The 25,618-nt window shown below is 44.4% G+C and overlaps 1 protein-coding gene across 1 annotated transcript in view; it reads left to right on the top strand.

The window, feature by feature from the left end:
* Positions 1–1,814: 1,814 nt before the first annotated feature.
* skap1 (src kinase associated phosphoprotein 1) overlaps positions 1,815–25,618 on the top strand; it is a 139,080-nt gene continuing 115,276 nt past the window's right edge. Inside the window, exons 1-4 of the mRNA XM_066698817.1 lie at positions 1,815–2,005; positions 4,504–4,609; positions 9,550–9,572; positions 23,038–23,154. Of these exons, the coding sequence (XP_066554914.1) occupies positions 1,966–2,005; positions 4,504–4,609; positions 9,550–9,572; positions 23,038–23,154 (286 nt within the window). The 5' untranslated portion in view covers positions 1,815–1,965. The remainder of the gene's footprint in view (positions 2,006–4,503; positions 4,610–9,549; positions 9,573–23,037; positions 23,155–25,618) is intronic.

A 25,618-nucleotide genomic window follows, 5' to 3' on the forward strand; every position in this document is an offset into this window, starting at 1 on the left:
ACCTTCTCGTCGCAGAGATACGCCTCAAGCACCTTGATCGGCTTCTGCGCACACCTGCGCTGGGCCATTGACTGCAGGAGCTGGTTTGCACAGTGTAAACAGCGTTGGGGTTTTATAAAGAGGTTTTAATCTTGGAAATGAACAGCATTTAAACACTACGCCAGGTTAAATATGTAGTCTATTATTATTGACGTTTTTGTAATTTAAATAACGGAAATATATTAATTATTAAATGCATAGAATATGACTTGGTATTAATTTAATTTAATTTAATTTAAGTCCTACTCTGACAGGACCCCACACCTCGCACATTGCCTCGGTGTGCTGATTGACGAGCAGTTGGAGATGTTGCCCCGGGCTGGGACGCACCCTCCCAAGGTTTTATTTAAAAAGAGAGAGAGGGAGAATAGAAAAAAGCAAAAGAGGAAAGAAACTCGAATTGAGAATATGTTGAGTGTATTCAATAGCGAAACAAGGAGTCTTTGTTTTTCCAGAGGAACCATCACATTTAATTGGCAAGTAGCCTACAGACCAAGTGAGTCTGCTAGCTGTTCTGAGAGCGTCCATTTTGGCCTGCTATTACAGTGTCCTCTGTGTCTGCTGTGTATTTTCAAAAGGAGTCCTCGATCTGTTCAGGGAGGTGCTCGGACATTCATATATATATATATATATATATATATATATATATATATATATTGCCTAAATATATATATTTGAAGAAAAAAACTGCCAGAATATCAGTGCAAGTGCTGCGTTGGTGGTGTTGGTGTTGGTGTTGGTGAGGATGTTACACTACATTGTTTGCCACCTCTGCTCTGGGATTTAGACCACACTGGGTCACTGAAAAGAAACTCAAAATGTAACGCCGACATCTTTTCTTTGATGAGCACTCCTGCCCTCACATAAAATGCAGCCTTTAATACATCCCTCTCTACTGACAATAACGCAAATCCAACACCCTTGCCTGGTCATATCATATCCCTATAGTTATATGCTATCAATATAACGGATTCCACAGTCCCCTGTAGAAGAGTTCAGGTTGCTTTTTGGATCAGACATATTGTCCCATCATATTGTCATCCAGGTTAATGCATCTGCTCTGCTGGCCCTCTCAGGATAACAGCAGCCAATATCGAGGAGCAACACTCAGCGCCAAAATAAACACGTCATACTTGGATGTGTCTCTTTAAAGATTGCGTAATGCCATTATTCCATGCCATTATAATGCCAAAATTATTCTCCCACGTTATTATTATGAAATGCATGCAGAGACTTGCAAGATCTCTATTCTTCTGTGTAGCGTGGTCTATTTGCATTGCGGTTGTGGTATTAAAACGTCTTACTTGGGGTCTATTTCCACTGTATAATCAATAATAATAATAATAATAATAATAATAATAATAATAATAATAATAATAAATGAATAACTCGTGCAAAAAGTACTTTCACATGCATGTTTCTGATAACATTCCAGTTATTATTATTGTTGTTATAGTTTGGTCTCCCAAATTCAAAGAGCACAAAGGAATAGAAACTCCTGCTACTGTTTTTAATGTCCAAACCACGGTCATATTATTTTATTTTTTCCATCCAAGTTACAAACCACATGGAGTCAAGCAAGTAAATGAACCCAGTACAAACAGTTCGAGAATGTCGGCGCATCAAGAAGAACAAACCAACAACAAACAAATAAAACAAAACGCAGAAACAACGGACACCTCTGTAGTAAAGCGGGGTGCTGTGTGTGTGTGTGTGTGTGTGTGTGCGCCATTGCAGGAATGCGACTCGAACCCGCTTTCGGTTTCAGTTTTCAGGCGCAGGTGCGTGAGGTCAGGTTGGCTCCCCACGCTGCCGCCGCCTGCCTGTCACCGCTCATATCAGACACTGTTCGCCGGATTATCCGTTTTCTGCCCAGCCAAAAGAGGACCAAACAGAAAAAGAAGAAGAAAAAGAAGGGGGGGAACGATGGAGACAGTCTCCACAGACATCAAAAGACTTCTAGAAGGTACTTCTCCATTTGAATCGATTGTTTGAACCCTTATCCATAACCGCCAGTACTACTGTCAGACTTCTTGATGCTCGTAGAGGTAGTTTATTAAGGGAAAAATGACGCGCGCATCGGGACACTCGGATGATACATTTAATGGCATCCAACACGGCTGTGTGTACCTTGATATCATTGCTGTGGAGCTCTGAGCCCTACCCTTACACCGGCGCAGTAGGACTTTCTGCAGATTAACTGAGACCAGAGGACCGGTTGACAGCCATTCCTCCACGCTGAGGTAAACTGAAAAGATGTGCAACGGCATCTCATGAACCACACAAGCTACTAAATATCTGTCCATTGTGATACACGCAATTGAAGTTCAGTGTGGCTAAAATAAGTGTGGATACAATTTATCCTCCAGGCATTACAGGGCTACTTTATCATCTTGAAACCGGAAACAGTATTTGCGATATTGACTGGGATTGTATTTTGCTTTAACATAGAGAATAATATAACAGGCCGTTACTTTACTGTATTGCTCATGCTGTTGTGTTTTAGACTCGTATTTTCAATGTCCCTAGTGCTTGAATGCAGTGAAGGCACACAGGCTGTATAAGTGAAATGTCAGTATTGGGATTTTATCATTCTATATGGGAGGCAGACGACGACGACAACACGCAAAAACGCATTAGAAAGATTAGCATCAAAACCGTGCTGGTACAAAAGAGCCATTGATGAAGTGAGCCCTGTCGTCGACAACAGTGTTTGCATTTCCGGAGCAACGTATCTTGGGCCTTTGACAAGCATTTGCATATGTGAGGACGTGTACATTATAGCTGAGTTATGGGGAAAAAAGTGCATCTGATATGTAGATCGAGGCCTTTTTCATGTCCCCCAAACACCGAGAGAGAAGGCTGAGGAGTGTGCATACCCAGAATGCATCATTGCACAAGGGACTCACCTGCTGTCGGACATGGTCAGGTCTGGACAGGAATGTGTCCACATCTCCGAGGGACAGCTTTGCTGTGGAATAGGATTGTGTCTATTGACAAGTCCTTAGTGGAGAGTCAGACTGATTCACCTACCTCAGCACAGGCTCCACTGAAGGCCTCTGCTTCGCTTTAAAGCACATGAGAAAGTTTATAAGTAATAATTATAAGCTCATAACTAACTGTTATTTCATCCAGCAGATTCTAGAATGATCCACCTCTGTCTCTCTGACTGTCTGTCTTTCTGTCTGTCTCTCTGTCATGGCCGGGTGACTTGTTTCATAGTCCCACAGGCCTCGTGTAAAGAAGTGCCTCCTGTTTTCCTCTCTCGCTCCTTCCCTCCCACTGTGTCCCCGTTGACAAGTTCCCGCTTGAGTGTCAGTAGTTCTAGCCTTAAATACGTTTGTTTCCTTTAACCTGTGTGTGCCAGGCCTGTCCTTTAAGACCAGGAGTTCATCCAGGACACTGCAATGGTTCCCAAGGAGTGGGGGGGGGAGGGGATTGGAGTGAGCCACGTGAATTATCGTTGCCAGCCTATCGCCTCTGCTGGGCACTGTCTGCCTTTGAGCCACCGGGGCGTCGAACAGATTTACTGTGTAACCCCGTTTTATGGGCACCCTCGGGACGCCAAGCGGGCAGGGGCCCACGGCAGCCATAAAACTAAAGAGGCCCAACTCGGAGTGGTAAGTGAGCTGTCATCTCATTAGACGGGCATTACGGAGAAGGAGAACGCTGCTGCGCATCTTCCACCTCCCCTCTCCCTGTCGGAGTGCCGCGCTACCCGTGATGTCTCGGCGCTTTATCGCGCGGGGCTGACAATCCCGTAAACAACTCATTTCCTTACCTGCCAGCCCCCGTTAGCTCACATTATTCCTGTTTAGCTGTCTCGAATTAAAGTACGAGAAGACCTCAGATCTCTCTCTCTGTCTCTCTCTCTTCCCCCTGCCAAACCCTCCCCCCCCGTCTTCTTCATCCCTGACACTTGCAGCTGGATCAGAATGGAGATTAATTGTGTGTCACATATCAGTGTATCTAGTATATCAAAGCAGGCAGTGGCTGCTGACAGTCTGCGCGTGGCAGGACCTGCGCTGTCTGTCTGGAGTTGCGAGGTGGCGGCCGGCTCTGCTTTGAAATGGGGCTCTTCCTGTCTGTGTGTGTCTGTGTGACGCTCTGTGTACCTGCTGAATACAGGCCCCCCAAGCCCTTTAGATGTGTTTCCCTTTTAATATTGTGTTGTGAATAGTGTGTACACCTTTCAAGAGAGAGCCCTGTGGGGGGTGTGGGTCAAGCAACCGACACCTCAATTATTCTACCATGGCCACTTCCTTTCCTCTTATAATGGAGTCCCCCCCCCCCCACCCCTGTAATGCCACATCGTTCCAAATCTCACAGTGGTGTTCAGCCTTTAACCTCCTCTCCCTGATGCTCTCGACATCCCCTCGGCCGAACAGATTCGTCACATCGGACTCTTAGCCCCCACTTGTGCTGATGATTTTCATCCTTCCTCTGTTTCGCTCTGCCCCCCAGACTGCGAGCTCTTTGTGGAAGATATCCTGAAGGACGAGGCCCTGAGCAAGCAGACGCAGCAGACGCGCGAGACACTCCTGCGCAACTTCCGCTGGGTCCGGTCCAGGTGAGTCTGCAGACCGAGCCCTTCCTGCTGCCACCGCTGGCGGCCACACGTGCAGATTGGGCTCAGGGCTGTAGTTAGTATCAGGTTCAGAGTGTGGAAGAGGGTTAGGGTTGTGTGAGAAGTGCGGTGAGGGTGGGGCTGAGGGCTAGGATTTCCAGTATAGTTCATATTAGTATTTGGATTTGGGGGCGCAAAGCAGGGTTAGGGCTTGCGTTGAGGATTGCAGTGGCGGGGGCTGGGCTGCCGTGCGTGTTGAATGGCCTGGATGCTTCTCTGAGGCCACAGATCCACCCCCCCCCCGGGAGAGATTTCCATCGACCGAGCTGTGAATGAGGAGCCGGCCTGTTACATGGTCCTGCACTGGAATGTGGAGAGGGGCCACATGTGGATCTGTGCTCCTCTGTTATTGGTGTAGAGCACATTGAACTTGACCTCTCAGACAGGGTGGTAATGTACAGGAAATGGTGTGGGGGGGCAGTAAGGGAATACTGGGGATAGGGGACGATGTTCTCAGCACTATTTATTCAACAGGGAGGTGGTCCTCATATTTCATGGGAAAATCAGATGGATCCAAGTTTTTTCTTTTTTCTTTCCAAGTCGGAAAGAGCCAAGAACTTTTGTCTAAAATACCTTCTTTCAAAAAAAAGGAGACCTAGCAGGGCCCTTCTGCTAAGTTATGAAGTCGTCTGTTGCCAGGTCTCTAACTGCTTTATAGGAGCACATCTGTCAACGCACAAGCACTCTTCACATCTAGAGCTGCACCCAGCCCTTTGAGGACTGGAATTTTATTGGAGTGTTTAAAGATTTCCGCTGACACTGAATGGCTTTTGAGGAATCCCCAGAATGATGCGAGCGAGAAAAAACTGCCTTGCAAAACTCTCTAATTAATAGTAATTGACAACAGAAGCAGAGACTAGCAGCTGTAATAGAAGTATCGGCAGTGAGGTTTTTAAAATGCGATCTCTCGGAGTATGAGAGTTACCAGGAACTCGGGAATAAATTAATTTTCATTATTGCGTAATCTGATGTCACCTCTGTCACATTTAGACACCAAGCCACATGCGATCAATCAGCCAAGACTGAAACTCCCTGTGCGACATCTTTATCAATAAACCTGTGAGCCCCCTGCTTTGCAAGCCTGCCGTATAGACTGCTCTCAGAGTCTTGTGTGGCTTGCTTTGACCTGCCTGTTTCCGAATCTGTGAGTGGCTCACCCCACAGCCGCGAAACTCGGGCAGACGGGAGAGGGTGTGCTTACTGGGGGCTGCGAACTACTGCTCCAGCAGAGTTGGGATGCTTTTTATGCACTGCCTGATCTCAGCCTTCATGCGTTTGTGGAGCTGGAGAATGCACCCTGGAGCTGCTCGGGTACGAAGACCTTAACTGCATGCCCCCCCATGGGTGCAATATATAGTGCAGTACAGTTGTGTGCTTCGGTTATGTGGTTCCTCTCTGGCAGCCTACATAGATCTAATTCCCCACCTCGCTGCTCAGATCTAGCTGATAAAAGCTAGGCATTGTGCTGCTAGCGTGTGGTTGCTCAGACAGTGGATTAACGGTGCAGGCCCGTTTCCTGTGCTGCATTGTTTGCAGATGTGTGGCTTTGTAGAGGATGGTGTTGATTGTCGCACATCAAAGGTAGTCAGACAATCGCTTCGTTGAAACAATAAACAGAAACACCTCAAGCTGTCGCTGCGATACATCTATGCCTGCAGCATGGCCGAGATGAAAAGGCCATTTTTATCTGCAGTTGGGTAATAAAGGTAATTAAAACACACAAGTAAAAGCAGCCACGCGTTTGCACACTGGAAACACTGGAGTTGTTTTCTTCCTGATGTTTCTTCTCTCCAGCGTTGGTCATGAGCAGCGTCGCCAGGGCAAGAGAACCCTGTCTTCTCCCCTTTGAAGGGGGCGGTGGTTTTGTGGCCAAGGCGCTGTAGGACATACCACTCAGTTGGTGATGCGTATCAGAAGTTTTTTTTGTGTGCTTTACCTTACACTTGAATCATCTGTTTTTACTGCTGCTACACAGGGGACCCTTGGCTCTTGCTATATATTTCAGTCTGAGGGTTTTGCCTATTTTCAACTTTGCTGGCTAATTGTGCCCGGGCAGCTGGTCTCGCTGAGTGGCGCGCCCTCTACAGCAGCGCCTCCTGCGCTGAGCCTCACTTGTCATGAGTAGAGGACAGCTACTTCACATACACGTCTTCTCTAGGATTTTCTCTAAGGCCTTTTTTTTCACCTCCTCCTTTTTCTTCATCCTGCGGTAATTGGATTAAAGAAAGCTGTGTTCGCTGTGGCTGGAATACTGCTTCACTGTGAGCCCCAAGATCCTGCCCTGTGGCAGTTTCTAGCTCCATACCTTGTGTTCGGGAATGGCAAATAAGATGTGGTTAAGGGCGCGTGTGTTTAGTCAGCATATTTATAGCAGGAATAACACAAATTAAATACATTATTACAGTGAAGCTAGTGTTTTCCTCTGGCAAAGGTGCATTGAGGGTCTGACATCACCTCTGTTGCAGCAGAGTCTGGCAGGGTTCAGAAACCTCTTTCCTAAGTGGAGATTTGAGGTAAAAATGCATTTGGTTGTGTAACTGCACAACACAGTACTGTATCTGAGTACAGAAATTGTGTGGGTAGGGCAGTTTCCCGCTTAGGGGGTCCCCGCCTTGGTAGCTGCCTGTGTCAGTGCGACTTTATTGCACTGAGCAGCTTATCACACAACAGCATAGAGATTCCCCAGCAGCCGAAATCAAAGGATGTTGTCTCTCTCTGCTGCTCGGCAATGTGCTCAGAGTGACGGGCAGGATTACGCGTTTCCGATACAGAAAACAGTCCCTTTTGTGAGGAGCCTTGTGTTAGATTGCATATCATACTTTTCCTGTAAGTGTAAATCAATGAGGGTGTGTGTGTGTGTGGTGGTGGGGTGGTTGTGGGGGCGAGAAAATAAAAAACATCAGTAACAATTGTACCCTCCCCTGAAGAAAAATCCCCCCAAAATTTTTGCAGATAACATTGTTCCCACACTGCACTGCTGTCGCACTCGCTGTGACACCTCAGTATTTTCTGCTGGATTCACCTCTCCCATTAGCCTGTCTAATTGGCTTTTCCTTTATTGTGTTTGTAAGGCAGATTCTCTCTCACAGCAATTCCCAGACAAGGATAAGGTGGAGGTTCTTATTTCTTGGTCTTAAATGTGCTGAATGTGATTTAATCCTGCAGGGGGCTTTCGCTTTGATTTCACTCCGGGGTGTGGACGTCCACCTAACAGTAGGGTCTGCGGGTTGCTGATGGAGAGTGGGGAAATTAAAAAAAGATAAAAGAAAAGAAAAAAACAGTAGCAGGCTTTTCAAAAACTAATTTACTCCCTTAAATCTGACATTGTTAAACTGTGAAGCCCAGGAGTCCTCTGTATGCAATTATAATCGCTGCAATAAAATAAATTTACGCAGCTCTGGGGGAACTGAGCACACTAAATTTCACATCTCCAGAGGCCTGGGTCTCCAGAGCAGGACAGTGTTGGCTTGACGTCAGACACTAAAAGCGAGAGCAGAGGAAAGAAAAAAAATAAACTGAAAGGAAGATCATGGGTAGATGATTTATTATTATTATTTTTTGTAACCCTTTAGTAGAACATTAAGTTCCTCGAATGGCAGCGTGAGGCATTGGGTTGGTGAATCCCCTGCTCATATGTTCTCAACAAGATGGTGAGAATCTGTAATGTTTCCAGTGGAGTGTCAGAGGCTCACGCTGGATTTGTAAAACACGTGTAGTACATCTTTCATGCAAAGACCGTGTAGTAGCCTACAGCTTGATGATACAGACCGTGCAGTAAAACTTGACACACAGACTGTGTAGTAAAGCTTGACACAGGCACAACATTCTGAGATATGACTTAGTGTGAAATAACAGGAAGTCTTGCTGCTTGGTTTTGTCCTGTGCATTCAGTCGGACCGCAAACCCAATTTTTTTTTGTGTGAAATGTTTTGTGCACTGCGTAGGCGTGTTTACTGTGTGAGCTTATGCATTGCAGCAGTGGGAGTTCAGAATCATCATTTATTTTTCCTTTTCTTTTTCTTTTTCTGTATAAGCAGTGGTCAGTTTTCAAGGGCCTCCCTGATGCCAAATTTGTACACCTGTGTTTAGGATGACAAAACCACATACACACAAACACAAATTTTTATCTGCATATGCATGTTCCTCTGTGTGCGCCTGTAGTTTGTATCGCCCATTTAAAATGCCGATCTGACGTCAGTGTTATTAAAACGACAGAAACAAAGAGAGGGGAACAGGATGAATGTTTGTTGCTGTGACTCTGTCAGCACGTTCAATAACATGCATGGCGAATGTTAATTTATGGATTCTTGAAGTGCACCGTGACAGTTTCAATATCTGAACATCTCGCGCTGCTCTCGTGTTCTCGTGTGCTGTAACGCAGCCAAGCGGGGTCCACACGGCAGCCACAGCCGCCTCTGCCTCTGGCTGGTGGAGACAGTAGTCACACTGTTGCAAGCTCTGGTTTTGATCAGTCTAATTTTAGCTGAAGTAGGTTGTTAAAGTCGCCCTCCCTTCTCTTCACTTCTTAGAAAGCACTTATTTTCTAATTAGTCAGTCATCTACAGGGAATGTTTGTGTGAAATCACTTTTCTCACTGAAGACGTTTTATGAGTGAGCAACATGACATAGTTTGAATCCTGGTGGTTTGACCTGATAATATCCCTCTCCACTACCCCCTCCTTTACTGCCCCAGAAACACACAGACAGAAACATGCATAGAGACACACACAAACGCACACACACATCTCAGAGACAGTTTCTGCACAGCTGATGCAGTTGAACGTGTCCTGGGGTGTAATAAGAGTTCTACTCAGGTCACAGGTGTCCAGACATGCTGACTATAAAATGTATAATGTGCATTTTTCCTTTCTTTTCCCTTCCAGAAATCCGCAGTATTTTTCCAGAGGTGAGTCCCCAAAGATTTATTCTGATCTCCCTAAGTGTTGTGCTTGGACAGAAATAGAACAGGGCTTTGTACTTCCTGAGTTTGTCACCCAGTGGATCTCTGTCAGTGTCTCGGCTCATCTCTGATACTGTAGCTGTGAGGCAAACATGACGTGCAAAACGCACTGGTGATGGAGTCCAGTCAGAGAGAGGGCAGGCAGACAGGTAAGGCCAGCGAACACACAAGGGTGCAATAAGAATAGAGGCTTACATCTGATCTGGGTCAGAGTACAAGCCCGGATCTCTGCAGCCTGTTTCCAACTGGAAATATGGAATATGATCCCTTCGATAAGGAAAAGGGGGAAAGGGAGGAAGGGAGTGTAAGAGGGTTGATTTATGAACAGGAAGTATGCACACAGACATAGTTATTTTAATATTTATTCCTTAACTGTTTTAAAAGCAGCCTGCCTTTGTCAAACATCTGTCCTCTGAGCGCTCCTGTAGCCTGTTTACGAGGGGCTTGCACATGTTGATTGTGTGTGCAGCAGTACTTCTCCAGATCGAAAAAGCTCAGTGTGATCCCTCACTCCCCCCCAGTCCAGCACAGCAATGGAGTTAAAGCTGAAGGCTGCTGCGAGTAATAAACCGTACTCAATAACAGAAGGAAATGCATTGTCTCCTGAAAGCGAACACGCTTCTCCTGAGCTGTGCTATGACTAAAATACATGAAATCGGCGAGTGATTTATTGCATGTCAATAAATCACGGTGTTTCTTTCTGCCATACTTAACATGATACTGAGGTTGTGCGATGCTGCCCAGAGAGAGGCGCGGTGTGTCGCTGACTGCCAGAATATGTTGGAACCTTCAGTTTGTTTTATTAATAAGTGATGTGACTGTAGAGTGCCTTGTTTAAATAATTAAAAAAACAAACAAAAGTTAAATTATATCGGACTGTTTCTCCTCACAAAGATTAAGTGTTTATTAATCTTCTACCTGAAAGGCTAGTGCTTCTTGTCGGGGGGGAGGGGGGAATGTTCTATGTACAGGAGAGGTTCAAAAACGGACCACACACTGGTGTGCGTTTGGGTGTAGTGTAGGCCAGGTCTATTTTAAGGAGCAGAATGGTTCCAGACCCACTCCATTCAAAACGAGGATCCTGTCTGTGTCCTAATGTTCCACTTCCTTCTGCTGCATTCCATTCACAAACCTCCGCAAGATCTATTCCCAGCCTGTGAATGAGAGCGGCTGTAAATTAATGTGTGCAAAGCTGTTCGCACTTCTCCCTCGGTTTGACACTCGACACGTGTTTTCCCCCCATAAAAATAACTCCCTTTATATTTATCCTAATATAAAGATTCCAGCTAGTGTTTGCAATGGAAACCAAGCTTCATCCATTTTAAAAAATAACTTTCTGAGCTGCAGCAGGAGTGTGATTTATTAGGCATGGTGTGTGGTGTGTATGTGTGTGTTTCAGAAAAGGTGGGATGTTCTGAACAAAAAGCTGATCAGAACGAAAAGTACTTATTTCAAGTGATATCAAGAACATGGATGTTTGAAGATTGTTGTTGTTTTGGCTTCTCCTGATTTGGGCTCACCACTATTATTATTATTATAATAATTTCTTATCAGAGATCCTTAATTAATATATATATATATATCCCGATCTCTGTATTTGGGAGATGCAGAAAAATGCGTGTGTGTGTGTGTGTGTGTGTGTGTGTGTGTCCAGAGCACAGAGTTCCCATCCTGCTGTCACGCAGGCTCTAAGCCCTGATCCTCTGCAGGGCTGCTGTAGGGCCAGCCAGAATCAAATCAGTCTCGCAGCCCCCAGCTCTCCCGAAACAACATGCAAATACACCGGCTGCCGCTGAAATGTCAGGAATGTTGGCGCTGTGGATGCGTCCCCTGGAGGGATGCCCTTGTCATATCTTAGTACCAGAATGCTCCTTTCCCCACCTGTCAGCCTGACTGCTCTCATCCCATTGTCGAGGTTCTGCTCATCCCCGCACATCACCGCATCTGGGATCATTAAATAACTTTGACAAAACAAACAAAAAAAAAATCATAATGAAAGGACAGAAAGAAAGAGAGAATGCAAGAGCGATGAAATTAAAAAATGTGATTAAAATTTCACAAAGCATGTGCAGGCCTCATTGTTTTACAGTACAGCTCTCCCAGATGACGACCCCCACGGCTGCACATTTAACCGCTTCTTGCCTCGTCCTGAGTACAGTACTATATTAAAAGGCCCGAGTGTGGAGGTTTACTGCACCTTAATCATCCCTCTGTGCCTCCAGCTGCATTGTGGCTGTAGTAGTGCATCTGAGTTTATTTTACTAATCTGCATGAGATCTATATCTCATTTCACTTTTTTAATATATATTCAGATTGATCAGCGGATTGCCCAATTGTGAATTGATTTAGTTTCTATTTGTCCCGAGCGAGGTGGGTTGAAACTGTGGTAAGAGGTCTTGCAATGGCCGACTTGCTGGCTGACCGTCCTTGAATGACCTGCATGCAGTTTCCCATTGCCAGACACCGGGTCTGCACACAGCAGTACTCCCGCCCTGCTCAGGGCCTGCCCTGCAGACAGACGCACGGACAGTGGCTCTACTCCTACGCTGCCACATGGAGCATGGGCCATGGACACACAGCTCTGTGCATTAGGAGGAGGAAGATAATGACAATGAAAAGCACCCGATCCAAACGCAGGCACGCATACTGTGCCATGCTTTCGAACACGCAGCTGAAGGAAGGCAAGCTGTATCTGCTGTTGAGGAATCGGTTTTTCGACTGTACAGTCCTAGAGGCTCCCTGGGCAACCCTGAGGAGAGGCTCCATCCCTACATCGAGCACTGCAGCGCCTCCTAATGGCTGCCCTGAGTAATGGCAGGCTCCTGGGTCAGCCCTTCCCCCATCACAGCTGCTTTCTCAATGTGGGGGAACTCTGCAGTGGCAGGCATTACATACATTTAATTTTCTGAACTTTTTGACGAGTACAAATATTAATATTCTTAAGTTATTTTATTTATTTGGCCATATCATGGTGTAAGGAACGCAAAATAGTTATATTTGTTTGTATGTATGTATTGTCGGACATACACATAGCGGCCACTTTACCCAAGCGCTTGGATGTATAGATATCCACACATTGTAACTGTCTGTGGGTCTCCTCCAGTGACCGGAGAGGACTGTGTGCAGCTCAGGCAAGGGAGGCTGTGTTCTCCAGGGGCCTGCGCTCAGCCACTAACAGAAGGGCTCCTTCTCCCTTCACAAGAGAGACGTTTATTTTGAGAACCATAAATCACCAAAAAACGCCAATAAATAAGCAGAGATCTAAGGGCAGGCTACAGCTGAAAATGTAACCCTATTATGTTACAAGCAGCCTGGCCCTTTCACAGCTTTCTCTCTTCAAAGCTCACGGCGCAGAGTCGTAAAAGCCCCACAAATCTGGCTCAGTCAGGCGGAAGAGTTATTTTTCAGTGCTTATACATTGGTCTTGCTTTCGTTGCCTTTCCTCCCCTGCTTAAGAACCCTCTCGCTTATTCGTGCTGACGTTTTCCCTGTGTGCTCTGCGATCATTTTTCCTTTTCCCAGAATGTTTTTTGCGTGGTGCAGATTTAAGTCATGTTTTCTGGCAGAGCCCTGGATCTAGAGGGGAGAGAGAGGGGGAGGGGGGTGGGAGAGATAAAGAAGACGAAACAAAATGCAGGACAACATGTGGAAGGGATTGGACCATGGTGAGACAGTGGTCCCCAAACTTCTGGTCCTGGGGCGTCCACAGTAAAGCCTGAAAACATTTCCAAATGAAAAATGTCTCCCCGCAATCAGATGGGCTGCATTAGCTTGAGCCTTTTAATGTAATGATTTGATTTAGGGTGATGACAACCAATGTGTTGGACACTTCACCTATCTCCCCCCCCGTCAAGAAATAATAAAGGAAAGAAAAAAGATCTAATGCAAACAATCTTGTACTCGCAGCTTTTCAGAGTGTGTGTGAAAGAAAAGGCGGGGTGTTGGTTTTGGAAATTATTTGGGTGGGAAATTTGTTTACCTGCATTGGATTGCCTGGTGTGGCAGTGAAGATTTATGAGACGTTCTGTAGAAAGTTATTGATGAACCCGTGTGACGCAGGTGCCTATTCACCAGCCATTTCGCACTCGCTCATATTAAAGCCTCAGTCAACACTCGCTTATTGTGCGGAGTCCCTTCTGTTTTCTGCAGCACAAAAGCGAGCTCTGAAATGGGCAGGAGTGTTTCTCTCGAAGAAAACCGATCACCTCTGCCTCTTGCCTTGGCTGTGTGAGGACCTGTTTAACCACAAACACACCTCTCTGCTGCTTTTGTTCTTCACAGAGTGGCTTGTGGTTTTAATCCCTGTATTAGTATGTTTCACTATTCAATTAATCTTTTTAAATGAGCGTTTGTGCTGGTTTGTTTTTGTTAAGTTTTCTGCAACTGGTGATTTTGTGATCCGATAGATGCTGCAAAGTTTTGTTAATGTTTTGGAGATTGTATCCATCTGTATGCTTTAAGATTATTGTGTGGGTGTGCATGTGTTAATACTCAACGCATGACCTCTGCTGAGAAGAAAAATGTATGCGTGGGAGCAGTAAAACTGGACAGAAATCAGCACGCAGCACAGGGAGAGGAATGGTACGGTGGGGCCATTGGGCTGACCATTACAGTCAGTCTGTTCTCTCTGTAACCGGATTTAGCTTCAAATGTTACTCAGAAGAGAGGTTGATATGTACGATTGCATTAGATATATTATACGTTACAAAAAAATAGAACAGAAATAAAAACATTTGTGATGCGATTCATTTTCTATCTGCGATGCTAAAACGAAAGCATCATCCTGCACCCAGCAGCAACTCGGTGTACAAGCATGAACACAACACATACACACACACACACACATGTGTGCCTCCTTTATGTCTGTTGAGATTTAAAGATCTAAAATCATTCTGCCCATCCCGTTACTCCCTAACTGCCAATATGAATGCAGGAGACATTTGTGCTAGTCAGTGAGACGCTGTGCGGTTTCGGATATTGAGCAGAGAGCCGGGTCTTTTCAGCCTGAAGGTTTGACCCTCATCTTCAGTCCAGCAGTCTAGGCTTCCCTCAGTAACTCACTGTGGCTTATTTGCCTGCCTGCCCGGCCAGCTAGGCAAGTGACTCCCACACAATACTCTGCAGATTTGTTTCAGGCTTCAGAAATGTTTCCATCGGGGTCTAAATACTTTTAAGTTTGGAAAAACACGGCGAAACAAAAACAAAATCAAAACAAACCAACAAAAAAAAATACCAGGGAGGACACCAGTGTATTCAGATATGCACAGAATGTAGACGTTATCTTTTTCCACAATCAGACAGTCCATTAACAACAAGGCCTCGGTGCCTACTGGAAACACAGAAACAGTCCCCTCAGGATACTTCTTCTAATGCTTCAATCTCTCAGCTTCACAAAACTAAAATAGAATCCTCTCCGCTCAGTTTGGGTTCCCACATTCATACAGGTCTGATATTTTTATCCCCCCCACTTCATAGTGTTTTTGCTTTTAATGTAAAGAATAAAAACTCTGATTTAGTTCTCTATCTTCTAAGGTGTTGCAGTCAGTTAACAGTCAAACAAATCACACCACAGTCTGGATATTACATATATTTTAAATTGTTGGTTGTTTATTAATTTTATTCATGTATTCAAGAAGGAATCTGTCCTTTTGGGTACTGTGTGTACCGTGCAGATCGAGCCGTGTAAGAGCTCCTGGCTTTGGGAAACGGAGCATTCTTGTCCAACTCTATAAATAGCTGTCTGGTGCCTGGCGCGTTCACATTCGTCTTTCTCAGAGTCTGTGTTACAGTGGAGCCGTATTTCCTCGCCCAGTTGACAGGGATCTGTGTATACAACCAGTTCTGCGGACCCACAGCCTGCAGGCCCGCAGGCAGACTTCTGCAGAGCTCCAAACGGTGTGCCAAAGCAATATGGTACTTGGAGGCTCCCCCTACTCCCTACCCACTCTCTCTCTCTCTCTCTCTCTCTCTCTCTCTCTCAGAAATGCTTTTTTCTTTTTATCCATTCCTACGGGATTTGATTTATAACTTTTCCTTTGCAGCATGTCAAAAAAAGTTCAGCAATGTGAAGTCCACAGAGTGGCAGATGTACGCACGATGTTGGTGCCCAGGTTTTTTTTTAATGAATTAACTCTCCTGCCAAGGTGCACTAGGTTTCAGGTTACAGTTCTTACTCTGAAAGAAGTACAGTTAAACACACTACACCTTTATTGTGCTGTACATGGAGTGTATCCTTATACTGAAGTACAGGTGTACTTCATATTACCTCTTCTCCATAAGTTTTCACAAGCAATGTTAATCTTATCTAACACAACTGGCACATAACCTTCTTGCACCTGCCTGGGTATCAGAAATGTGTCTGTGTGTATGTGAGTGTGCTTAAGGTTGTGAGCCGGTTTCACAGTTAAAAAGTAGTGATTCAAGCTAGCTTGTGTTTTGACAAGTTGACATGCCCCGAAACCGTTGAGAAATAACCTTGGTGCCTTGGGACACATTCTTTATCAAAATCCTTGGTTTACTTTTGTTTATCCAAGAGAACATCATTCATTTATGTGCTGATAAGCATTGAGATAGCAGCCAAATAATGAAAGAGTAACGATGCTGATGGGATCTCATAGCGGCTGCCTGTTATCTCTTTCGGCCCACTTCCGTACTTTTCTACGCTATGAATTTTATTTTGCTAAAATAAAAAGAAAATGCGGGCTGAACTCAAACATGGCAAAACTCTGAGATTTTTCTAAGGGCTCTTTATCGTTTTTAGTTTTTATATTTAATTATAGTATACCTATATCAAAGAAAACACAGAGCACTTGAGTTGGGGGTCTTCTCAGAGTCGCAGTGCTGGTCTCACCACGGGTAAAGCTGGGGTTGCACATCCGACCGCTGATGAAGACTGTCGCTGGGCCTCTGTTGGAAAAAACACAGATCAGGGTTTTAGTGCTGCAAGTTTGGGAATAATGCGTCTTCCTTTCAAATACTCATCTAAAACAAATGAGCTGGGGCTCCCCCTTTGGACCTGTATTCTGTGCAAGAGCGATAGACCCTGCCTGTGATGCAATACTGATATCTTTGAACCCGGCGCAGCAGAATTAGGATTCCAGGCGTTGTGTGCAACTCTGGCAGCCCACTGTAGAAAAGATAAAAAGGGATTTAAACACCCTCCCCGCTAATTGATGATGGTCATTACGGCCTTAAGTGGGATGCCGGTGTTTTGTTTTTTAAACTTCCCAGAACTTGCTGCAATTATGGAAAAGAAAGAATGAAAAGAAACACAGAAAAGGAGAATAGAAATAATGAAAGAAAGAAGCATGGGTTTGAATGCTTTGATCTCTGGCGGTGTCTGTGAATGTCCGTTTACTGTAGTGCTGTAAGAGTGCCAAACAGGCTTTGCAATAATATCCAGGCAGAGACTCCTTCCTCTAGCCTTGTGGTCAAGTGTCTTTATTACATCTTTCCACAAGTCACTGATAAGACCTTGTCAAACAGATACTCCTCGAGAACATCCAATGTGTGAAAGCCCAACGCAGTGCCCACAACCGCTGCACCACGGGCCTGCTGCTGGGCTCCGTGCAGAATAGCCCAGAGTGTACGTGCATGGTGCAGTAATTAGTGGGTGTAATGCTGTTACAACGATGACTGGGTTTACATGCATACCTGTCTGTTTTATAGAAATATCTAATGTCTTTTTTTTTTTCTTTCTGAAATGCCTTTCTTGTAAAGATGCGTGTGTGTCTGTGATGGCAGTCCTGTTCCTAGTGATGTCATCAACTTCCAAGCAATTTCACACAATTGCCATAACAAATAAATGTGTTTTTCTGTTGATGTTAGATTATAGCTCAGGAATTGGAGCACCTAGAAGCAATAGCCGAAGCCCTGTAAGCAATCATCCTATTTCATTATAGGGTTAAATGATAATTTAAACCTACCTGCACCTCCCCCATTCTCACTTAATTCTTTCTCTGGTTTTCCTCAGAGTTTACCCGTTATCCCCATTTATCAGTCAGGTGCTTAATGTTATTTTTGATTTGACTGTTTTACACAAGGGGAACATTTCAATTCCTCTGTTATATTTTTTATAATTGAAACATTTGATTCAAGTGACTTGACACGGTTCCAGACCTCTGTTTAGTAGCTACAGGCTGCAGTGTGGCACTTAAAAAGTTAACCGGCTTTTGCCAGTCTCTGCTTTCTGACTTGTACACTGCAGCGTACCCTAATGGACAGCCTCTGAACTACACCCCAGAACCCACTCTACCTTGTCTGCTGGAGGGTAAATGTGATTGGTCATTCCTCTGCGGTGGCCAATGAGATCTGAGACAGTCTCCTGCTCATTAATATTCAGCAAGGCTTCCCTCTGATTGGAAGAACACCATGTTCTGAAGTGATGGAATATTCATGAGCAACTTTGCTATCACATGTAGGTTTGTTTTCTATTTATAGCTATGCAGTTTCTGTTTTTGATTTTTTTTTTGCAAAGAAAGCTCTTCATTCAAAGTTAGCCCAAGTGACGTTAAGAAGCTCTGCCTTTCTTTCTCTCAGGAAGGAAAGCTCAGCATTTTGCTCGCCTCCATGGGGCTGCTGTGTGTTTTAAGTTGTGCATCTGTGTTTTAGCACAGGTACAATGTGCTTTTGTTGCCATGGCAGTGCAGTTCTTGCAGTGTCTTGTGATGCAGTGTAGCGGGACTGAGAAGTGAGTCACAGCTGAGGAATGGGTTTCCAAATAGACAGACTGTGACAGGCTGCTGTAATCAAATATACACATATGCAAACACACAGAAGGCATCAGAAAGAGAGTTTTTTATGGCAAATCCTATTGGTTGCTTCCTGTCATTAAATGTGGAGGCTGAAATATGTGTAGGTGCACAAACACAGTTCAGACAACACATTTGTGTGGTTGGCAGTAATGTTACCCTGGACTCACCTCTGCTGTGTTAGGGAAGGTAGTTCAGGCATGTGTGTGTTTTGTGAGGGGGGGGCACAATTGCTTTTGTGCCCTTGAAGACATTGCCTTTGAAAAGCACAAAGCTCATTCCTGAAACAACAGTGTGAGAGCGAGGGAAGCTCTGGGCGCTGTGGACAACAGGGCGGCCCCCCAGTGCTGCTGTAGGGTGTTGGTTTAGTAAGCAGGCTGGATGGATGGGGCTGCTGGCCACCGCGCCCGGCTGACTGATCCGCAGTCTGCCCCCCTCGGTGAGGTCTCTCCTTGCGGGGGAGCAGCTGGCAGGGCAGCGCTGAGGATCCGCTTCACACCTGACAGAGAGCGCGCCCTCCCCCACCTCACTGAGGAGCAATCGCAAATGAGAGAACATGAATTGTTGCTGGCGTGAAGAATCGCAATACACTTAAAAAGATACAAGAGACAGAATTAAGGCATGCAAATTGTCCACAGAGAGAAAAACAAAAAGCTGAATATATATATATATATATATTTGTTTAACTTGGAATGGGAATGTTTTTGGGATAGTGTTTGTTTTGATGTGAGTGCTGAGCTATGCAGTGTCCTCAGTTGGAAAGGCGCTATATAATTTTATGCAGCTGTTCCTCCCTAGCCGGGCTGCCCGTTGCTCCTCTCTCTTTCCCTGCCCTGCATCCTCTCTCCCTCCCCATTTCTCCTCCCCCATCCCTGCCTGCCTCTCATCCTTTCAACCGAAAGATCATTATTCTGCTTTAATTTAAAACTGCAGCAGAATAACGACACCGTGAAAAAGTTTGTTTATTTTTAAAATTTAAAACGGAGAAAATAAACATTTGAGAAGCGGCAGTGCAGGAGCCGAGCGAGCTGAGAGATGCTCAGACGAGCTTGTTGTACTGGGGCTTTTTCAGCGCTGTTGTTATTGTATGTATTTTTTATAATCCTGCCATGTTCATGGATACGCGCAGTAAATAATTTCTAGTTGAGAAAACTGAGCCAGTAAGGCCTGATATAAAAAGGCATTCATCGCACTCTGTGTGCCCATTGCCACAATTTTCAAACGCATCCATAAAGTCAACAGGTTTTATGACTTGGAAGTCATTTTTATACATATAAATTAACTTGTGTTTATTTTAAAAACATATACTCGGTCCCAGCAGACATCTTTATAAATGATCTCATTCAGATTAGGCTGGGTAATAACTGCTCTCGGTGGCTCTGGTCTTATTGTGGGATCAGTCTTGTTGACCCTACAGATTTATTTAATTGCAACTTTAATGCTGTTTACTGTATGCTTAAGTGGAATGAAACAGTAGCAATTTAAGGCAATAACGAGTGTGTGGAAATCACAGATTTGACTACTCTCTTTAGGAATAATGAGGCCGCATGTACAGTATTTGTAATGCTTGCCAAAACCTTAATACAAAACGGAGAAATGAATTCCCCCAAGTGTGGAAATTAAATGGTCACATATGATGTTTTTTTTCTCTTCTCCAGACTAAAGTCGGTTTTGGGAGTACCTGCTGCTTTTTTCAGTTGTAAAGAGTCACTTTGATGGAAAAATGAAACCCTAGCCCAGCTCTTTACACACATTCCTGTGTGGATTCTGGATAAAATAATAATATAAAATATAAGTAGGACCTTAATGTTTGTGGGAAATCTATCTTTTTCTGGCCTGACAGATTTTTCTATTCCTCCATTACATTTCTGTACATGCAGGTGGAAAAACATGAATATTTTTGAAAGGGGCTTGAGTTAGGCCGACATGGTGTATTGCTGTGTGATTGTATGCATAAATAAACAAACAAAAAGGGTATTAAAGCATCTGATCATACATTTAAGCACATGGCAGAAATTAATCACTCATAATTAGTGATTTTATTACACAGGCAGATTAGTGGAGTTGCCTTTTTAGAAGCCACTCTGTAATGACTGTTTGTAGGAATGATATTATAAATAGTTATAAAATAATATCACACCTTGTAATAATGTAATTTTTGCAGTCTCTCTCTCTCTCTGTGTCTCTATCTGTGGATTTAATTTTCATTGTTTGGGTGAACTCCCCCCGTCACACACAAACACACATACCCACACACAACCCCAACAAGATTACACATAATAAAAACAAAAATGGATACATTGCAACACTTCGGCACCTCTGGAGAATCCCAGACCTCCCCCACTCTCTCCAGGCCGGCGGTTTCATAAGGTTCGGCTTCCCCTCCCTGCCTCCCTCGTGATAAGGATACATACTGGCAACTCAGACCTGCTCCTTCCCAGTCAGTGTACACTGCCCCCTCCAGTTCACAGATGTGTACTGTGCAGTCGCTTCTCTCAGCTCTCTCACAAACGTCTCTCAGTTTTTCGGGCAAACGCTGTTTTGCTATATATTTGTACTTGAACAAAACGGTTTTCCAGTCTCTGCAAAATTACTTGGGGCTCCATACACAGATGAACAGATAACAACACTTGGAATGCAGAAAACAACAGAAGACTTGTTTTTTAATGTATTCGTTTTTTAACAGCAATGAAACTCTGACTTTCTGAGCCCGCGGGGGGGAAAACAATGTCATGCATTCTGTCTGAGAAACGAAAAATAATAGATATGTAGGAGAGATGAAACATACACATTATTTTGTTTATATAATTAAACAAGTAATATAATTCAGTGTATTCCAATCTGTTAAAAATAAAATCACAAACCATTTTCAAACTGCTATAACATATCAAGTGATACATACAAAATAATTTCTATAATGAAAGGAATCAGATAATGGCCTCATAGGAGTATACTTGGATCTCAATGAGTGTGCACTTTATCATGGCATTCCTTCGCAGGCCGTGGCCTCCTCTTCTGAGATGAGACAGGCTATGATGTTGCAGTATTTTTAATCAATTTGTTAATGTAATTAAATTTCACTTAATAGGGCAGCCGAGGAAATGGTATTGTACATCAACTGCTGTATGACTGCATATCAGTGGATTTAAACAGCACACCCAGCTTGCAATAAGAGGCCTTCTCCGTCCGGGCGGCACCGCTCTCCTTGACATGTGACTCGGATTCATCTCCAGCATCATTGTGGAAGATCTGTGACGTGGAATTTCATTTAAAAATTGAAAAATGCTTGAGCTACACATCCATGAACATATACAATTATTCCATGTACTGGATTATATATTTTCCACATAATGGTTGTTTTTCTGAGAAATGTTACAAACTAATTTTCTATTTACTTACTACTGTGTTTACAGTTATTATTGGACAGAACTGACTGCTACTACTCACACATGACAGGAGTATTTCATTCAGTGCAGTTGAAAATGTTTTAACAAATACATAATAATAATAATAATAAAAAAGTATTTTCTTCACTGGTGGTGTCAGCAGATCCTGCTTCGAGTATCCTCCATGTGGGTGACCTCTGCCTTGCGCCATCTTTGTTCTTTCGGAGTATCTGGAGTGTAGTATGACCTCACATTATTACAGCATTAGTAGACAACCCCCTGCTTCTGTCAGGTGTCTTGCAGGGCCGTCGTGTACTCAATTAATCTCTGTCTCAACCCCTGATCAGCTCATCTGAATCTACTTCCTGATGTACAATAAAAATAACTCTGGATTCTGGATTCTGGTTCTGGATATTCTGTGCTACAGCGACACTGGCCACACCGAGCCTGTGTTTCCTGGCATTGACGGTTTTCTGTGTGTTCATCTTATTTTTATTGCTTTGCCCACAGTGGAAATTAAGGACCACTGTAACCTGAAATTTTAATCAATAATTGCGTAAATGAGGCTGATTGTCTTTTCATTTTTTTCTTTTTGTTTTATATGAGTCTTGTAGATCATCACTTTTTCTCTGTGTGTAATTATTCCTGACTGACAGCAGTGTAATGTCACTTTTATTGTTCCTTTGGTACCAATTTAAATCTTTACTATATTAAATATTTCGCGTCGCAGTCGTTGGCGTGTCTTCGGTGCACTGTTGAATGGGTCTGGAAAAAATAATGATATATATATATAATATTGAAGAGGCAAACAGGAGAAGTTGATAGTGCCACCTAGCATAAGCGAATGGGAACAGTGGCCCATAGTCACGGTAGCGCCTTCCTTCATTGGGCTCCAGATGCTGCATGTGTCTTGCATCAGATATTGATAGATTTCTGTGCCTGTTAATTAACTGAGATGGTGGAGCGGGCAGGGCAGGGTGAAGGGAGTAATGCCAGGGCCCGCGCAGGGGGTTGAGTCTCTCCCTCTCTGCACAATTACGCTGCCTGTTTCCCTCATATTTAGCGTTTGCCCATTCTGGTTTCAGCCCATCTCGGCCGGTGTTGTTGTGCAGTCTCTACTACAGCGGCCGGTTTTCAGGCATCATCGCCAGCCGGCTGCATAAAGAGATCCCGTTTATTTTTTTGTTTTTTTCTTCTTTGCACAAATCCTCTCCTCCCTCCCTTTATTCTTCCCACATTTCTTGATTTGTCCTCTTCCTCTTCTCTCGTTTCCAGGCGAATCCATACAGGAGGACAGCTCCGATGACAACCAGAGCTCCAGCCTGGCCCCGTCCCTGCACTCGGATGATGTCTCCGTGGCTTCTGACTACCAGGAGGACGGTTCTACTGAATGTATGTACCACCTTTACTATCCTTAACTCCCCTGGCCCCCCTGACAGCAGGTGAGGTGCAGCAACTCCACACCCAAGCCCTGGTGCTGGAGCTTGTGCTGGAACTTTTTCTTGACCAGATTGATGGTTGGCTCCTGTTACTTGACAGTCAGTTAAGTTTTGCTCAATGCTGGGCGTGAGTGCAGGAGTGGCCTTGAGTCGGCTTGTGAAGTGTCGCTGAGACAGGTCCCATCAGCTCCTTGTGTTTCAGGGTGAAGGTGGCAAGGGATGCGACTGCAATCTCATGTCACTGCAGATGTAGTGTCTTTTTTTTGTTGTTGTCTTTTTGGTGGTCAACGTGAGTAAACACAGAGTGTACATGGTGAAGGTTCGGTGAAGTGCAGTGTGTTACAATAGCCCAGAAGAAAACGAATACATAGACATGAGTCATGGATGTTGGGGGGGGTGGGTTGAAGGAGAAATTAAAAATGGAAAGTGTTCTATCCCTTTGTGATTTTCCTCTCTCCTGTTTGTGTTTTTCCCTGTGGGCACTTTCTGGGGGATTATCATGTCGGGGGCACCGGTCGAGGTGGCAGGGTGTTTGCAGAAAGCAGTTGCCTGGATGACCGGAGATATGTATGCCAGATCTGTGCCTTGTACTGCGGTAGGGCCATTCCTTGTCAGATAGCCAGCGGAGAAGGCACACCTGCTGCCATTAAATATTCATGTGGCTCTGGCCTCTGTCCAGCTCTCCCGTTTCCCTTTTACTTCTTTAGGCCGGGGGTTTCATGGCAATTTTTTAAAATGTGTCTGCACATTTCCAGGGCTCCATCAGTAGCTTCCTTGAATTCCTTGGCCGAGCTCCCTGCAATTGTAAATCAATAATTACCAGCGACTCTCGTGCTTATCCGTTAGCGAAAGCAGATTACAGAGAGCACATAAAGCGCCGTGCTCTGAGGGTCCCAGCGCACCAACGCAATCCCACGCACTTCCTTTTATTATTAAAATACCGGTCCCGGAGAAAACCCATGGAGAAATAAGGTGTGATTTACAGCGGCGCTCTTGCCATGGCACAGAATTAAATAAAACAACAACAACAACAGGAGAGCCAGGGGGCAACAGCGCACTGGTATCGGATTTCAGTTGTGTTGCATCTTCTACCTGGCATGACCTGGCCAACGATGGCAGCCAGTGTCACTACTTCTCATTCCTAGGACAGTTCCACTGATCATCCGTGCCTCGCCACACATTTAGGGTTAGCTGCTATCCAGTCAACGACTTACAATGGGAACAAGCAAAGCTATTTTTACAGGCTGTAAAATATATTTCCAACATAGAAAAGAAACAACAAAAAACAAATTTCCCATGTTACTTAAACCCAGCACAATCTTAAATCTTCCTGAACCATTTATTTCAAAAAGGTAGATGATTAGTTTCCCCACACTTTTTTTTTTACTGCAGATATATTTTACATTTAAATAATTATATTAATCTGAGTTTAAAATACTTCACATTCACTCTCGAGTTTTGAGATTTCACTCTGATTTCACAAATGTACGCTGAATCCCCTGCGTACCTGGGTCCCTATGAGCAAAACTATTGGAGATCGTAATTATAGAATTTATATATATGTCTGTAAACAAAGTATTTCCAGCAAACGTGTCGAAACACACATTGAGTTAAGATTGAAACAAAGAAACAAATGGACAGAAACCAAAAACATACTGTCCCATTCGACCCTCCCCTGTCTGTCAATCTCGTCCATCTGTACGTTTTACGACACCCTCCTCTGCACCTCCCCTCCCACCCTGCCACCTGCAAAAAACCATCTATCAGGTATTTTAGGTTAATTCCACGTATATACATCCATCTGCTCACTTATCTCCGTCTCAGATATGCCCGTTTAATTTTTACCTATCTGTCAGTGTTATGAATGGCCCGGCACTGTGATTCGTCTTGCTGCTGGGCTGTGGGCTGCTTCACCTGTGTGACAGATGGGAGTAGTGCGCTCCGTGGTGGGTTCTAAGTGCACGGCCGACTGGCTGGGCTGGGCTGCCTGCGAGACAATGCAGAGGTGGAGGGAGGGAGGGAGGGAGGGAGGAGGCGGGGTGGCAGTGGTGGGGGAAGTGGGTGGTTTAGGGTATTTAGGGAGGGGAAGGTTGAGGGGGGGCGAGTTTGGTTTGTAAAGCAGTGTGTTTCTGCGGAAAAGCGATACAGAGCTCTCTCTAGTGGCGTGAAAAAGAGCAGAACGGGGCCAAGCTGCCTTTTCTCCTGCATGGTAAAAACAATGGCTTCATTCAGTTGAGCGTGTCTCTCTCCTATACTTGTGTACACGTAGTTATTCAATTATGTATTTATTTATAATGGAAATTACAGGAGTGGTGCTAATACTCAGCATTCAAAAAGAAAATGGTTTTGTTTTGGTATTTAATATATATATCTGTACGGGGAAGAGGGATGCTACTAATTAGAATTTATCCCCTCCA

The sequence above is a fragment of the Amia ocellicauda genome, chromosome 3, assembly GCF_036373705.1.
Source record: "Amia ocellicauda isolate fAmiCal2 chromosome 3, fAmiCal2.hap1, whole genome shotgun sequence".
NCBI classification, from domain to species: Eukaryota; Metazoa; Chordata; class Actinopteri; order Amiiformes; family Amiidae; genus Amia; species Amia ocellicauda.